At 43.6% G+C, this 13,572-nt stretch overlaps 4 protein-coding genes across 5 annotated transcripts; 2 read left to right on the top strand and 2 right to left on the bottom strand.

Moving 5' to 3' along the window:
* The first annotated feature begins 138 nt into the window (after positions 1 to 138).
* LOC119555115 (fumarylacetoacetase) lies at positions 139 to 2,033 on the top strand. The gene is made up of 4 exons (XM_037866339.1): positions 139 to 322; positions 681 to 898; positions 969 to 1,570; positions 1,634 to 2,033. Exons 1-4 carry the CDS (start codon positions 236 to 238, stop codon positions 1,978 to 1,980), a joined length of 1,254 nt encoding a protein of 417 aa, XP_037722267.1. The 5' UTR covers positions 139 to 235; the 3' UTR covers positions 1,981 to 2,033.
* Positions 2,034 to 2,576: 543 nt separating this feature from the next.
* LOC119553165 (bone morphogenetic protein receptor type-2) lies at positions 2,577 to 11,014 on the top strand. 2 transcript variants are annotated; one of them, XM_037863399.1, is made up of 6 exons: positions 2,577 to 2,836; positions 6,521 to 6,694; positions 6,761 to 6,985; positions 7,051 to 7,620; positions 7,950 to 8,773; positions 8,836 to 11,014. In XM_037863399.1, the coding sequence occupies exons 2-6, from the start codon at positions 6,628 to 6,630 to the stop codon at positions 9,880 to 9,882; spliced, it is 2,733 nt and encodes a 910-aa protein (XP_037719327.1). In that variant the 5' UTR covers positions 2,577 to 2,836; positions 6,521 to 6,627; the 3' UTR covers positions 9,883 to 11,014. The 2 variants fall into 2 exon arrangements, with proteins under 2 accessions (XP_037719327.1, XP_037719328.1); XM_037863400.1 differs by having other exon boundaries at positions 6,530 to 6,694; positions 8,836 to 9,882.
* Positions 4,373 to 5,273, bottom strand: LOC119553168. The gene is made up of 2 exons (XM_037863404.1): positions 5,135 to 5,273; positions 4,373 to 5,077 (listed from the first exon to the last, which is right to left on the bottom strand). The coding sequence occupies exon 2, from the start codon at positions 5,067 to 5,069 to the stop codon at positions 4,425 to 4,427; it is 645 nt and encodes a 214-aa protein (XP_037719332.1). The 5' UTR covers positions 5,070 to 5,077; positions 5,135 to 5,273; the 3' UTR covers positions 4,373 to 4,424.
* LOC119553167 (cytochrome P450 302a1, mitochondrial) lies at positions 10,938 to 13,192 on the bottom strand. Its single transcript, XM_037863403.1, has 4 exons — positions 12,629 to 13,192; positions 11,536 to 12,137; positions 11,278 to 11,475; positions 10,938 to 11,186 (listed from the first exon to the last, which is right to left on the bottom strand). Exons 1-4 carry the CDS (start codon positions 13,176 to 13,178, stop codon positions 11,067 to 11,069), a joined length of 1,470 nt encoding a protein of 489 aa, XP_037719331.1. The 5' UTR covers positions 13,179 to 13,192; the 3' UTR covers positions 10,938 to 11,066.
* Between the last annotated feature and the right edge of the window lie 380 nt (positions 13,193 to 13,572).

Here is a 13,572-nt window from a genome sequence, read left to right as displayed (position 1 = left end):
CAGTGTTTCTCTTTTTAATGGTATAGAGTGCTCTTCTGCTTTGGGGGCTTGGTTTTGCTAAGAGAAGAGAGAGATCTTGGGGTCTGGAGAGCCTATATAAAGCGGATCGTAGATTGAAAACCCCTCAGTTATTATCTAGCTCACTCTGGCTGCGAGCACATTTTTTCCGCTTCTCTGTTTCAGTTTATTGATTCGCACCCACCTGCCCAAGTTTTCCACTTTGAGTGCTTTTAAAATGGCCCAGAGTTTTGTACCAGTGCCAGCGGGCAGCGATTTTCCTCTGGAAAATTTGCCCTATGCTGTCTTCTCAACCGAAAACAATGTGAGTTATATATCTTTCTGAATTGTGAAATTAAATTTTATGAGATTTTTCAACAAGAGTTATGCTGTCTTACAATATAACTGGAATGTGTTAAGTTTTCTAAAATATTTGTAAGTTTTTAGAGTTTCACCATTTTCCATGTGACTTGAGTTTGTTCCACATGTTCTAGAAATCAACTTTAGAACAGAAACCGCTTTGGGGCATAGCATTTGCATACATCATCCAACACAAACTAGTTTGTTTACGAAAACAATATGCTAATCCAATCTTTAACTACCCAGCAACCAGCTATGATAAGACTTTATATCATATCGTATGTGTATATCGTAAATGGTATTTTTCTTCTAAACATTTATAGAAGGTTCATCGTATTTGTGTGGCCATTGGAGAGCATGTCCTGGATCTGAAAGCTGTCTCGCAGTTGTATCCTTTGCAAGTTCAGAAAAGCCTTCAGGCGGAAACTTTGAATGAGCTTATGGGATTGGACTTTGAAGCTTGGGATGTGGTGAGGACCAAGACTCAGAAGCTTTTGTCCAAGGGGTCCGAACTGGATCAGAATGTGGACTTAAAGGCGGTGTGAGTATAATTTTATGATTTCTTTATTATAATTTTGACAGCTTTCTGTTTCTATTTGCTTATATTTCAGTTCCATCGTTTCCCAGTCTGAAATCAAACTGCATTTGCCTGCCCAGATTGGCGACTATACGGACTTCTACTCTTCCATCCATCATGCCACCAATGTGGGCATTATGTTCCGTGGACCGGATAATGCCCTAATGCCCAACTGGCGCCATCTGCCGGTGGGTTATCATGGTCGTGCAAGTTCCGTGGTGGTTTCCGGCACCCCCATCCGCCGTCCCTTGGGACAAACCTTTCCCGATGGAGCTGAGAAGCCAGTTTTTGGAGCTTGTAAACTTTTGGATTTCGAACTGGAGATGGCCTTCTTCATCGGTGGTAAGGGCAATCAGCTTGGAGAACCCATCCGCGTGGACGAGGCCTGGAAGAATGTGTTTGGTTTTACGCTGATGAACGACTGGAGTGCCAGGGATATCCAGAAGTGGGAGTATGTGCCATTGGGTCCTTTCACTGCTAAGAATCTGGGAACCACCATATCGCCATGGGTAGTGCCCACAGCTGCTCTGAAACCCTTCCTGCTGGACAACTTCCCCCAGGAACCAGAAGTGTTGCCCTATTTGCGCCAGAGCATCCCCTTCAATTTCGATATCAATCTAGAGGTCTCCTTGAAACGTATGTTGAGATGTTTTTGAGATCTCTTCGAGATCTTTTAATTTCACAATTTCTCGTTTTCAGCTTCCGACCAGAACGAATCGCTCATCTCAAAGTCCAACTTCAAGCACCTGTACTGGACACCACTGCAGCAAATTGCCCATCATACTGTCACCGGTTGCAACCTGCGTCCGGGTGACCTGATGGCTTCCGGAACGATCTCCGGTGAGACCCCGGATTCGTACGGATCACTTTTGGAGCTCTGCTGGAAGGGCACCAAAACGGTGGAGCTGCCGGGTGGCAAGACCAGGAAGTTCCTGGCGGACTTTGACGAGGTCATCATCCGGGGACACTGCGAGAAAAACGGTCTTCGCATTGGATTTGGGGAGTGTGTGGGTCAGGTGCTGCCTGCTCACCCGGTGCCGCAGTAGGGTTATCTTTGGATTGTAATGAATCTTCTTGAATAAAAACATATGAATAAAATCAATGGGATATATTTTTAAGAAGGTTACATGAATCTAAAAAGGAAACATATAAATATTTTATGGGCTAGGAAAAAATAACATCGTTTTTTATGAAAGAAGAATAGCTTACTTTAGAAAAAATTATTTAGTTTGAACAAATCAATTAATAGTCTTTTTAGATTTTCTAAAAAATGATAGTGCTGGTAAACTAAATTTTCAATGGCAGCTTTTATTTCCTATTTTGAAGCATACTTTTTAGGATTAACGAGCATTGTGGCGTATACGTAATATAATTTTTTTTCGGTGCACGCTGATTAGCTCAACAAGTGCTCTCTCTCCCTTTCGCCTCTCCTTCTGGCTTGCTCTCTTGCTCTCTCAGCTGCTCCACTCTCGCTCCAATCGCTGCCTCCGCCATTCCACACAGCTTCGTAAATACACGCATGCCGCTTCTTCTTCGGCTGCCCCAAAACGAGCGCCAGCAGCGCAGTAGACGTCGCGGTGGAGCAGCGAAGAGAGCGAGAACGAGAGCGGCGCAGCAAACCGCATTCATTCCTCGAAAGTCGGCGGGCGAAGGTGGCGCGCTGCGAAAAATCAAACGGCAAAACGGCAAAAACGGCCCGCCTATCGTGCAAACTTGTTTAAAGTGCCATAAAAAAGCCACAAAAAAGAGGAAAAATAAAAAATAGCAGACGCGACTGGCGCCGGTGCCCCGAATCATAAATTTTCCGGCGAGTGTGCAACTTTATTTGGCTTATCACAAAAAAACAAAAAAGTCATACAACTTAAAGTGCAAGTGCAGTGCAACAAACGCCCTGAATTAAGTGTAAGTGTTGCTATCGAATGGCGTCCAAAATAGTGCATAATAGTGCAAATGTTTTCCGCAAACAACGCTGGAAAATGTCTTGGAAAAATCAATTTTTTACTCCACTCTGCGCAAGTACACACACACAAATATACGCAGACCAGCAGAAGGGCAGACGGTGGGCTTGGGCCACCCACCCTGGCAGAAAACTGTCTGCACACAGTGAACTTGCACTGGGAAAAATATTACAATAGTTTTTACAAACACTCTTAAAAGTCTCTTAAAGTTGATTTAAAGCAAAACTTTCAGAATTTTAATATAGCTTACCAGTTTTGTTACTATTTAATTGATGTTAATTCAAACTTTATATTAGTCTTTTATTAAATTCACCGAAAATGGGAAAAAAAGTTTTAAAAATATCTCTACGTACTTTGTTAATCTTTAGTTATTTTTTGATAATTAAAAAATATGTGTCCCTAAAATGCCAAACTTTAAATTTTAGAACTCTTCCTTTTGAACCAATTAAGAAAGTACTGCAATTTTTTCATGTGTGCAAAAAAGTCAACAAGAGACCTCCGAACCCATTCCCCTTCCCATTCCCGTTCCCATTCCCATTCACATTCCCTTCACCAGTGTTGTTCTTGCTGTTCTTCGTCTGCTTGCACTTTTGTGTTTTTGCATTGATTTTCTGCATCGTTTTTTTTCGAATGTCGCAGTTTTGCCAAATGCAGCTGTAGAACGAAGATGAATCCCAAATCACTTTGGCTGCAGTGGCATTTTTTGTGGGGATGGGGTTTGGGATGGGGACATGGACAAATGCACACGCAGCACGCAAAAAGTTAATCAGGCCCCAAAGAAAAAGAACCAAAGTGAGGGGACCAAAAACACCAACATTTTGAATGGGGAAAAATAACTTCAACGACATTTAAATGCCCTATTCAAAATTGATTATTTATCACTTATTAATTAGTAGATAAGTGATTGTAGTGGATTGTTTAACCCTGATCAGAAAGATTGGAATTTAATTTTATGTGTAGTTATCAGGGACTGAAATATTTCTTTCGGGTCTAAGAATATTTTTACAAAATCTTAGAATTTAATAACACAAAAATTTATAAAATGCATTTAAATAAATAAAAATATCCAAGTCGATGGTCTAAGTCACCAGCACTCGAATATACATGAAATTCCTGTAAGACTTAATAGGTACATGTCTAAATTTCTAATAAAAAAAAAATACCAGTAGGCCTTCCAAAATAAGTATATCTATCAACTTAGTTAATAATCTTAGAATGCTTTTTTTCTGTCTGATCTTTTGGCAATACCCCACCAAAAGTAGGGAATCAAGCAGTATTTGCAATTAACTGGCGCCGTCGGCTATCGTGCGATAGCAGCCGGCGGGTCCACCCTCCGCGCCCGCGGTCCACCCCACTCCATGGGGCACTTGAGACAGCGCCAGTAGAACCTGTTTTGGCGCGTCGGACTCCGCTCTCTTTCTTCTCGGACTCTCTTCTGCGCATGTGCTGAAGGTGGAGAAAGGAGAAGAAATCAGCAACAAAAGTTGAGGGCAAATTTAGCGTCCCTTCAAAACTGTATTTGCAGTTTAAATTCAATATAAAAATGTCGATGAAAAAAAATTGAATAGGGATCGCTTCTGTCGACGACTCCTGCAAAGAATCTTCTGGCGACTGGCATTGAAGCGGTCTTCAAAGGACTTCGGGATATTCTTCTCTTCCATAGTATCCAATTGAATATTTTTAATTTGAACGAGAGTTTCCATCTTTTTGACAACCAAATTATATTCCTTTGGAACCTCATAGTCCTCTTCCAGCTCTTCTAAAGAATCTGAGATCTCGTCGGAAGAATCCACCTCGTCTAGCCTTGCTGCCTTTCGATCTATTGAAACATTAAAATCCTTTTCCGCCATCTTATGTTCCTTTGAAACCTCATACTCCATTTCTGACCTTTCTGAAGAATCTGAAATTTCGTCGGAAGAGTCCACCTCGCCCAGCATTTCCACCTTCTGATCTTCTGAATCATTAAAATCCTTTTCCGGCTCTCTTAGGAAATCCCAAACTCCTTCTGTGCAGTTTTCCATTTCGTCGGGAACAGGAAACAAACCCTCATAACAATTGCCTTTGTCGGCCGGCTTCTTGCTAAGACAAACATAACTTCTCAGAAATATTTTGTAAAGGCATATCGTATGCAGCCAGATCATAAATAAACAACATAATATTGCGTAATGCAAATCCATATTGAACTCTGAAAATTATAAACCAGCATTTGAAGAACAACTCCAATCAAAATAATCTATTTTACCTTAGTCTACTTTCTCAATAGTAGAAAAATAATTCAGCACAAGAATAAATCCGACGAAATTCACACAAAGCCAAAAAATAATGTAAACGCACACGAGTTGACCGCTCATGACTGAATGGAAATTTTACTTGGACAACCCTATAACATCGATTTGACAAGTAACTACAAGCCTTCTTTAAAATGAGATTTTAACAGCCCCTTGGACGCAATTGGACCATTAACTTCATGTCAACCAACTTAATACTTTAAAGATAAAATACTTGTTTTATATTCTTGTTTATATTATTTTAACTTGTTATACCATTTAAATCATCTTTTTGAGTTTAAATTGCCTTATAGAGGGTTTCCCCGAGGCAAACAAATCGATTATTAGAAATTAGTGTGAGATTAGTAAAGATAATAGGCGCTTTTGCTTCCATTCTTGATTAATAAATAAGAATTTCTTAAATTGGAAACGCCATTAATAATTACAGTAGGTTGCGGGCGGAGATTTCATAATCGCGTGATAAGTATATTCTCCCCTTTCTGATAAAATGCTTATCTTGCTTTAAATTTCATGCCCCGTCACCCACAATTAACCCAAATGTCGCCAATGCAAATTCGTTACCAGCTACGTATAAACACATTTTAATATAAGTAGGTAGGTGTGTTTGTGTATAAGTCATACTCTTATATGTACCCTATAATTGGAAAGCAGTAGACAGTAATGAGTTCAACCAACTTATTAATAATTACAATAATTTGTAATCCGCATTGAAGGAGAAACGAGGCCTGGATAACACATTAAGAATTTTCTGGCTGTACACACTATTTTAAAATGTATGTGTTGGTCTCATTAAATAACAAGTACTCTACACATATATTCATATACTTAACTATTATAATGAAGTACTTATATTTCAGCTTGATATGAGTATTCCCCAGTCGAGATCTTCTTTATTGCACTCGATCCCCAACTGAAATGATTTTCGTATTCTGGCGGCGCCTGGTTCCAAATGGGTTCCAAAGTGCAATAGTTCCCCCGAGACTTGGAGTGGGTGGGTGTTCGTAGTTCCCCATAGGCCCCCGCCCCCACTCTTCCCCGATCTAGACAGACTTCGAGCGACAGACGCTTGGCGATCGGTAGTGTTCGGCTTTTGGGGTTGGTGGAACTGTGCGAGTATTTGGGTCTGGCCATTATCGCCGGCAGTTGGCTTGATAAAGTCGCTGAGCTTGCGAATTGTCATCGCCTATTGATACGCAAAGCGAATGGGAGAGTAATACTCATGGAAGGGGGAAAGAGGTGGGAAAGGGTGCGAGAGTGTGCCAGACTATTGATAATTCCTGCGTAGATGCTATTTCTTAATATTTCCGAACTCATTATTAATAAACGTGTGCGTTCTTCAGCACTTTCAGGTTGTTCAAAATGCCGTAACATTGGTTAGCATTGGTTGGGCTATCAAAGTCATCCCGGGAATATCATACTAAGGGCCTATCAAAGGATTTCTGACATCATGAAGTGGGTTATCTACAGCTGGCCTTGGCTTCTTCTGCTGGCCCTGATCTCACTGGGCAGAGCATGTGAGTACTCATAAGTCTGGTTATCTATGAATTATTTATGAATGGAATTTTTTCTGATTTGATCAGCACCTGTTCCCAGTCGCCAGTACAGCTGTATGAGTTTCCAGGAGAACGACAACTCCTTCCACGAAGATGAAGGCGATCAGGACTCCAGTGGCGAGATGCAGGAGCAGCAGGTGGAGTCCACTCCGGTGCCCAGCGAGCCACACAGACGCACCTGTTCCGATGGCTATACCTTCTGCTTTACGCTCTGGAACCAGACGCCCAATGGAACCAGGATTGTCAAGCAGGGTGAGTCTGGGAAAAGGGAATAATAATTATAAATACTCATTCTGTGGCTCTGTATCTCTATCCAGGTTGCTGGAAGGACAACACGGATCGCACTTCCATATGCAGCCAGTCGGAGTGCACTAGTTCGGCGCCCACTTCGAAGACCAGTTCCTTGTACTACTGCTGCTGCTCGGGAGATGTCTGCAATGCCCAGTATGCCGTAGTGGAACCTGCACCCCTGGAACTGGGCTCCAATGAGGGCAGAACCTCGATCACAAATCGGGCCACTGAAAAGCAGCAGCAATCCTTTTTGGCTAGTACAATGCTGGGACTTGCCGGTGGACTCACAGCCCTTACGATTGGCATCTTCCTGGCCGTTCAGTATTGTCGTACGGCCAAGGAGAAACCGGAGCCGGAGGAATCTCCGCTGGCCCCATCGGGTCCTGGTTACAGCTCCAATCTCCGGAATGTGGACAACATGAATTTGATCGGTATGCTGGGCAGCGGCAAGTATGGAACTGTGATGAAGGGACTTCTTCACGATCAAGAGGTGGCAGTTAAGATATATCCCGAGGAGCATCACCAGTACTATGTGAACGAGAGGAACATCTATGCCCTGCCTTTAATGGAGTGTCCTGCGCTTTTGAGCTATTTTGGTAATGCACTTATGATGATAACCAATGTAATATAGGGACTTAAGAACCACTTTAAGAATTTACAAATTTAATAACGGATTAACGATTAGAAAAGTATACTTTTAGGTATTGAATTAAGTATCTTGATAATTTATTTTGATTAGTGTTATTCAAAGGTATTCAAAGATTGTTTTCTAATAGCATAAATATTTGTTTTGTAATACTTTTATAATATTTTCAATTATATTATTTTGCTCTAAAATCTTATTTATGTATTACTTTTGCGCTAAAGCTTCATAAAATCCATATATATATTTTTTTAAAACCTACTTTTTCTTTACCGCCCGCAGGCTACGATGAACGCTGCACGATGGATGGCCGGATGGAGTACCAGCTGGTTCTTTCCCTGGCTCCACTGGGGTGCCTCCAAGATTGGTTGATAGCCAACACACTGAGCTTCAGCGAGTGCTGTGGAATGCTGCGATCCATCACCCGGGGAATCTCCCATCTGCACACGGAACTCCGGCTGGGGGATCAGCATAAGCCCTGTGTGGCCCATCGGGACATCAACACCAGGAACGTGTTGGTCCAGGCGGATCTCAGCTGTTGTATTGCAGACTTTGGCTTTGCCCTGAAGGTTTTTGGCTCCAAGTACGAGTACAAGGGCGAGGTGGCCATGGCGGAGACGAAGAGTATCAACGAAGTGGGCACCCTTCGCTACATGGCACCGGAACTGCTGGAGGGTGCTGTAAATCTGCGGGATTGCGAGACCTCGCTGAAGCAAATGGATGTTTATGCCCTCGGTCTGGTGCTCTGGGAAGTGGCCACCCGCTGTTCGGACTTCTATGCTCCAGGACAGCCGACGCCGCCTTACAAGGCGCCCTATGAGCAGGAGGTGGGCTCCCATCCCAGTTTCGATCAGATGCAGGCTTTGGTGGTGCGGCACAAGGCGCGTCCCTTGTTTCCCACCGGTTGGGGAGGGGGAGCAGCCGCCAAAGTGGTGCGTGATACCTGCGAGGACTGTTGGGACCATGATGCGGATGCCAGGTTGACCTCCCTGTGTGCCGAAGAGCGCATGCAAGAGATGTCGACTCTAAGACCACGAGCACAGGCCCAATCCTCTAGTCCCCTGCTCAACACCAACAATCTGGTGGCCACCGTAAATACGGAACAGGTAAGGAAATAAGCCACCCAAATGTTTCAGAATTCATTCTAATGGTATCTATGATTTTCCAGGGTCTAAATGTCATAACCACAACGACTACAGCCGCTGCAGTGCATCACCAGATGAGCGCCGATACCTCTGGACTCATCCAACCACCTCCCAATCAGCAGTTACCTTTGGCTGCCCTGGAGCGGGAGAAGAATCACCTGAGCTACCCGCATCAACAGTTGCAACCGTATCAGGGCAGGAATCCCTGCCAGGAACGCAATCTGGCACCACTGCAAATGCGTACTCCTCCGGTTCTCGTGGAGCGAAGCAAGAAGCACAGTTTCCAGACGCAGCCGCAGGAGAACTCCCTGTCCTGCTTGGAGCACGATGTGAGTGTGGAGGAACTGATAGCCAGCCATCATCACCAGCAGCAGCAGAAGAACACGATTGTCAGCGCGGTTGGGAATACCACTTCCAGCTTGGGTCAGGGATTTCCCAAGCAGCAGAACACGGATCAGAAGCTCAGGGGATGGCATGGGGTCAGAGCCCTGATTCACAAGAAGCTCTTCCGCAAGGAGCACGCTGAGGAGCTGTGCCGCCAGTTGCAGTTCGGCGAGGAGAAATCAAATCTGGTGACGGCTTTGCGTCGACCAAACAACCTGGACTTGAGCCCCCGCCTCGATAAACCGCCGCCGGTTCAACTGAGAAGTGCCGAGCAGAGGACAGGAACTCCGGCGCATATAGTACCCCGCTCGCTTTCGAGCAGCCTGATCAAACACATCAATGGGAGCACCAATAACAATTGCATCCAGAGTCATGGTAGCGAACTGCAGACCCTCACCCGTCCCGCTCCGAAACGAAGACCCGGTCACCTGCGCACCAACTCCCTGATGGTGACCACGGGTCCTCCGGGTCCTCCGACGGAGCAGCAGATGCGTCGCCAGCACAGCCTGGAGGTATTTCGCGAGGTGTTCAGCGGTCGGGGGAGCAGCGAGCGGCTGAGGGATCCCAGTGAGAGGGTCAAGACCCCGGGGGATGTCCCACCATCCGTGCGGAAAGCCCGGGCCAGCAAGACCCTCAGTCTGTACGACGATCGGATGATGGACTCCTCGCTGCTCAACATTCTCTAGCATGAGGAGGTTCTGCTGCTGGAACTATAAACTGATCACGGGCAGCAGGACATTAATATTATTCCGAACCCATATCTCATCCTTCATCGAACACATATTCAACGATAGCCATAGAGCAGAAGACTTGAATCGCTTCCTGGAAAAGTCTTCTCAAGAAACAGAAACGATAAGGGGATTGTTTGAGGTTTCTACACTGAATTCTTTCGATTGCAAATCAATGGAATATTGTATTATTAAGAATTCAAGAAATTCTAATATTTAGTCAAGAAACATTGCACATTGATGCATTACACGGGAAATACGAACCATTTTTAACACAGGGTTCAAAGATTTGAAATCGAAAGAATTGTGTGAAAATGAAAACTCAAAACACATCCCAAAAACATTTATTTTTCGAACATAGTAGAAGAGGAGTTCAAAGATAGTATGTGTATATCTGAATGTATTTTTTCACCAATCATCCTAGCGTGTAGTGCGGCAAACAACCAAAGTCCTTATAGGTTAGATCAGACTAGAATCGTACGAGTATCAGTATATAGCAGTATATAGCCTCACACACACACATATATTTTTGACTTGAACTTGGACAAGAGCGAAACAGGTAGTAGTCTATATAGTTTGTATATGTACGGTTTTCACTCGAGTTGAGCTTAAGGCAAGAAGGGAATACGGAATGAAGGGGATTGGTCGGACCATTTTTATAGAGCCATATATAGTAACGAACTGCATTACGAGTATATCTTTAACTAAGCATTGTACTGGAATATTTAGTCATACACAATTACACATTAAAGCCCCAGACTTGGGTTGTCATTACGCTGGAAACAAGTATACAAAAACAAAAGGAGCACAAAATACTCGAAAGAAAATATCTGGTTAACAAATTATATATCCTTCTTCGGAAGAAATGACAACCCTGTACCCATTCGTTCGAGTATTTGGCAACTCTATCTAGTATACCCCTTTGGATGAATTTTCGATGAACGCCTTTTTGTCGTTCTCCTTAGTACTTAGACCAAAACACCCGCAGCCTTTCAATCACATTAAATGCAAGTCTAGTTATATATAATTTACACTAAATATAATTATAAACTAATTTAATATAATTAATAAACGAATTATTTAAAAGTGATCAAAGTCTGTTATCTCTCAGTCTTGTTCCTCTGGGGACTTATATTTACAACTTATTCGCTACGCAATCGCAACTCGATCAGAACGGGAGCATCAGGTTTATTTATCAACAGGGTCTTGACGTCCAACTCTTCATCGGATCCACTCCAAATTAATTCGTATTCACGCAGAAGCTGAAAATGCAAATCAAATCAAAACAATGAAATAATCAATTTGGCATAATAGTGGGGATCGCAAAGTGCTGATCCGTTTCCGTTAGCTCACCCTGAGAAGCAAAATGTGCATATTCTGCTCGGCCATGCGACGGGCGATGCAGGCCCGCATTCCATGACCGAAGGGCAGTACCAGGTAGGGATTAAGGGCACTACGATGCTGGAGCCAACGATCTGGCTGGAAGCGCAGGGGATCCTGAAAGTGCTGTTCCAGGCGACAGGCCACCATGTTCTGGGTCACCACGGTGGTCTGGGGACAAAGTATGTTTATTACTACTGCTATATTAATTGTTTATCACCTCCAACCTACCCCTTTTGGAACAAAGTAACCACTGAAGACCGCATCCTGGTTAAGAATTCTGCCCACTCCCACTGCAATGGGGTTTAGGCGCAGAGATTCCTTGAGGACAGCCCTCGTATAAGTGATATCGGTCCTCAGGGCATCCATAGATAGCTGATCCTTGGGATTTGGAAGCACTCTCTTAGCTTCCTCATAGAGTCGTTGCTGGACCTCAGGATTTCGGGCTACATGATAGAGCAGGAAAGCCGAGGCATACGATGTGGTATCTATGCCAGCTAAAAGCAAATCTGCAGCCGTGCCCACCACGTCACTGCGATCAAGTTCAGGATTTTTCAGATAAGCTGAGATCAGTGAGGATCCCACTGAACCGTTCTTTATGTTCTCTTCTAGTAGTTCTAGGGCCACACCCTCCATGTAGGATTGGGCCTGGCTTAGTTTTCGAAAGGTAGGTGTCGCCAGGAACCGCCACAGCTGGAGACCCTGATCCGTGGGCAGGATACAGCTATTGGTGGTCTCCGCTGCATCCATCAGGAGGGTGGAGCGGGATTTAGGATCTTGTTCCTCGGGAGAAAAGGACTCCAGACGTGCTCCAAAGGTAAGCAGGCAGGTTACTAGGAAAGAAAGTAAGCATATATATTAGAACTTTACACAATGCTGCTTATAAGGACATTAAACCATATTGATTACCATCGAGTTCTGAATTAAGCAACAAGTATATAGCTTTTATAGCTTACCACTGCGAGTAATGGGTTATCACTTCGACATATAAAAAGAAACTGACTCCATCATAAGCCAATGTAAGGTTTTTATAAAAGAAACTAGTTTCAATAAATTCCAATCAACGGGAGTGTAAATTTTACAATTACAAATACTGGAATCCTAAAGAAAGTCCACCAATAAATATTTCATCATCGAATTACTTAAACATGTTTGTACCTAGATTTATTAAAATAATCTTATATTATCATAGACCTAGAATCGATATTTTCGAAAAAAGTCTGGCTCAAGAAATTCGAATGAACGGGAAATTGCTACATTCAAGATTTGAAATTCAAATACTTGATGGAATACTTAAGTTGTTTCTGAGCTGATCTGTACTCACATTCTAAATTCAATCTGGTGAGTTTGGGCAGCATATCAATGGCATCTCCCTCTCGCGTCTCTTGTAGAAATCTGAGGAACTCCCTGGTCACGCCATCCACTTGGCAGACGAAGTTCCTCACACTTTTAGGGGCACTCAGTTCTTTTTGCAGCTGGGCACGTAGACGCCACCACTCCGGACCATTGGTGGGCAGCAAACCGGTGGTCTTGTAAACTTCCGGTCGATTCCTGCGATATTGGGCCAATGCTAGGTGACTCCTTCTTTGCGGACAATCCCGCTCGTTGAGTAGAGTGGCGATGTCCTTGGGATCATATAGCCATACGATATCCTGCCCGGGAACAATAGTTTCCCTGACGATTGCGCCGTATTTCTGATACTTATCCTGACCGGCTTGGTGCAACTTCAGCCAGGAATAGGATCCGATTCCGGGCAGATAGTTGTAGAGATTCCCCATCCCGAAGGGTCCTCGCGGTCCAGGAATCGCTTGATAGGGTTTGGCAAAGGTGCACTGCCTCGAAGTGCAGCTAATCTTCAATAGTTTGGTCAGCATTTTTCCTCGGTTCTCTGTTCTCTTCGCGGCAAATTCTCGAAATGCACTGAGGGTTACGTGGGTTTGACAGTTTTATTGCTGGCTTAGCATTCTGGCAAAAGGCATAAAACGCACTCCGGGCTGGAGGTTGTGCCTACCTGTGGTGAATCTACCTACGATCGATTTACCTGAGATGGTGTTCTCTCAAGAAGTACTTTTAAGAGAGTCAATATTGGAAAAGTCCAAGGTGAGGATATCATACAGAGTAGCCTACTTTTGGGATGTAAACGTTATTAACTGTTAAACATTTCCTGTTAAACATTTTAAAGAAATTTAAAGAGCGTCCCTCATTGATTTTAAATATAAAAAAAAATGTGGTAAATTTTTGGTATACTTACATTATTATTTGTTTTTT

Source organism: Drosophila subpulchrella, chromosome 3L (assembly GCF_014743375.2).
Source record: "Drosophila subpulchrella strain 33 F10 #4 breed RU33 chromosome 3L, RU_Dsub_v1.1 Primary Assembly, whole genome shotgun sequence".
In the NCBI taxonomy this organism is placed as follows: domain Eukaryota; kingdom Metazoa; phylum Arthropoda; class Insecta; order Diptera; family Drosophilidae; genus Drosophila; species Drosophila subpulchrella.
The sequence above is the reverse complement of the archived record's forward strand: the minus strand, read 5'-3'. Positions and strand labels throughout refer to the sequence as shown.

What these genes read in the sequence shown, in the direction of transcription:
- LOC119555115 (XM_037866339.1), top strand. Translation starts at nt 236, where the DNA reads ATGGCCCAGAGTTTTGTACCAGTGCCAGCGGGCAGCGATTTTCCTCTG. An exon ending in TCTTCTCAACCGAAAACAAT is followed by an intron (nt 323 to 680) that starts GTGAGTTATATA and finishes AAACATTTATAG; the next exon opens with AAGGTTCATCGTATTTGTGT. An exon ending in TCTAGAGGTCTCCTTGAAAC is followed by an intron (nt 1,571 to 1,633) that starts GTATGTTGAGAT and finishes TCTCGTTTTCAG; the next exon opens with CTTCCGACCAGAACGAATCG.
- LOC119553168 (XM_037863404.1), bottom strand. Translation starts at nt 5,069, where the DNA reads ATGGATTTGCATTACGCAATATTATGTTGTTTATTTATGATCTGGCTG.
- LOC119553165 (XM_037863399.1), top strand. Translation starts at nt 6,628, where the DNA reads ATGAAGTGGGTTATCTACAGCTGGCCTTGGCTTCTTCTGCTGGCCCTG. An exon ending in AACCAGGATTGTCAAGCAGG is followed by an intron (nt 6,986 to 7,050) that starts GTGAGTCTGGGA and finishes ATCTCTATCCAG; the next exon opens with GTTGCTGGAAGGACAACACG. An exon ending in TGCGCTTTTGAGCTATTTTG is followed by an intron (nt 7,621 to 7,949) that starts GTAATGCACTTA and finishes TACCGCCCGCAG; the next exon opens with GCTACGATGAACGCTGCACG.
- LOC119553167 (XM_037863403.1), bottom strand. Translation starts at nt 13,178, where the DNA reads ATGCTGACCAAACTATTGAAGATTAGCTGCACTTCGAGGCAGTGCACC. An exon ending in CACCAGATTGAATTTAGAAT is followed by an intron (nt 12,138 to 12,628) that starts GTGAGTACAGAT and finishes TTTCTTTCCTAG; the next exon opens with TAACCTGCCTGCTTACCTTT. An exon ending in TGCACATTTTGCTTCTCAGG is followed by an intron (nt 11,187 to 11,277) that starts GTGAGCTAACGG and finishes TTGCATTTTCAG; the next exon opens with CTTCTGCGTGAATACGAATT.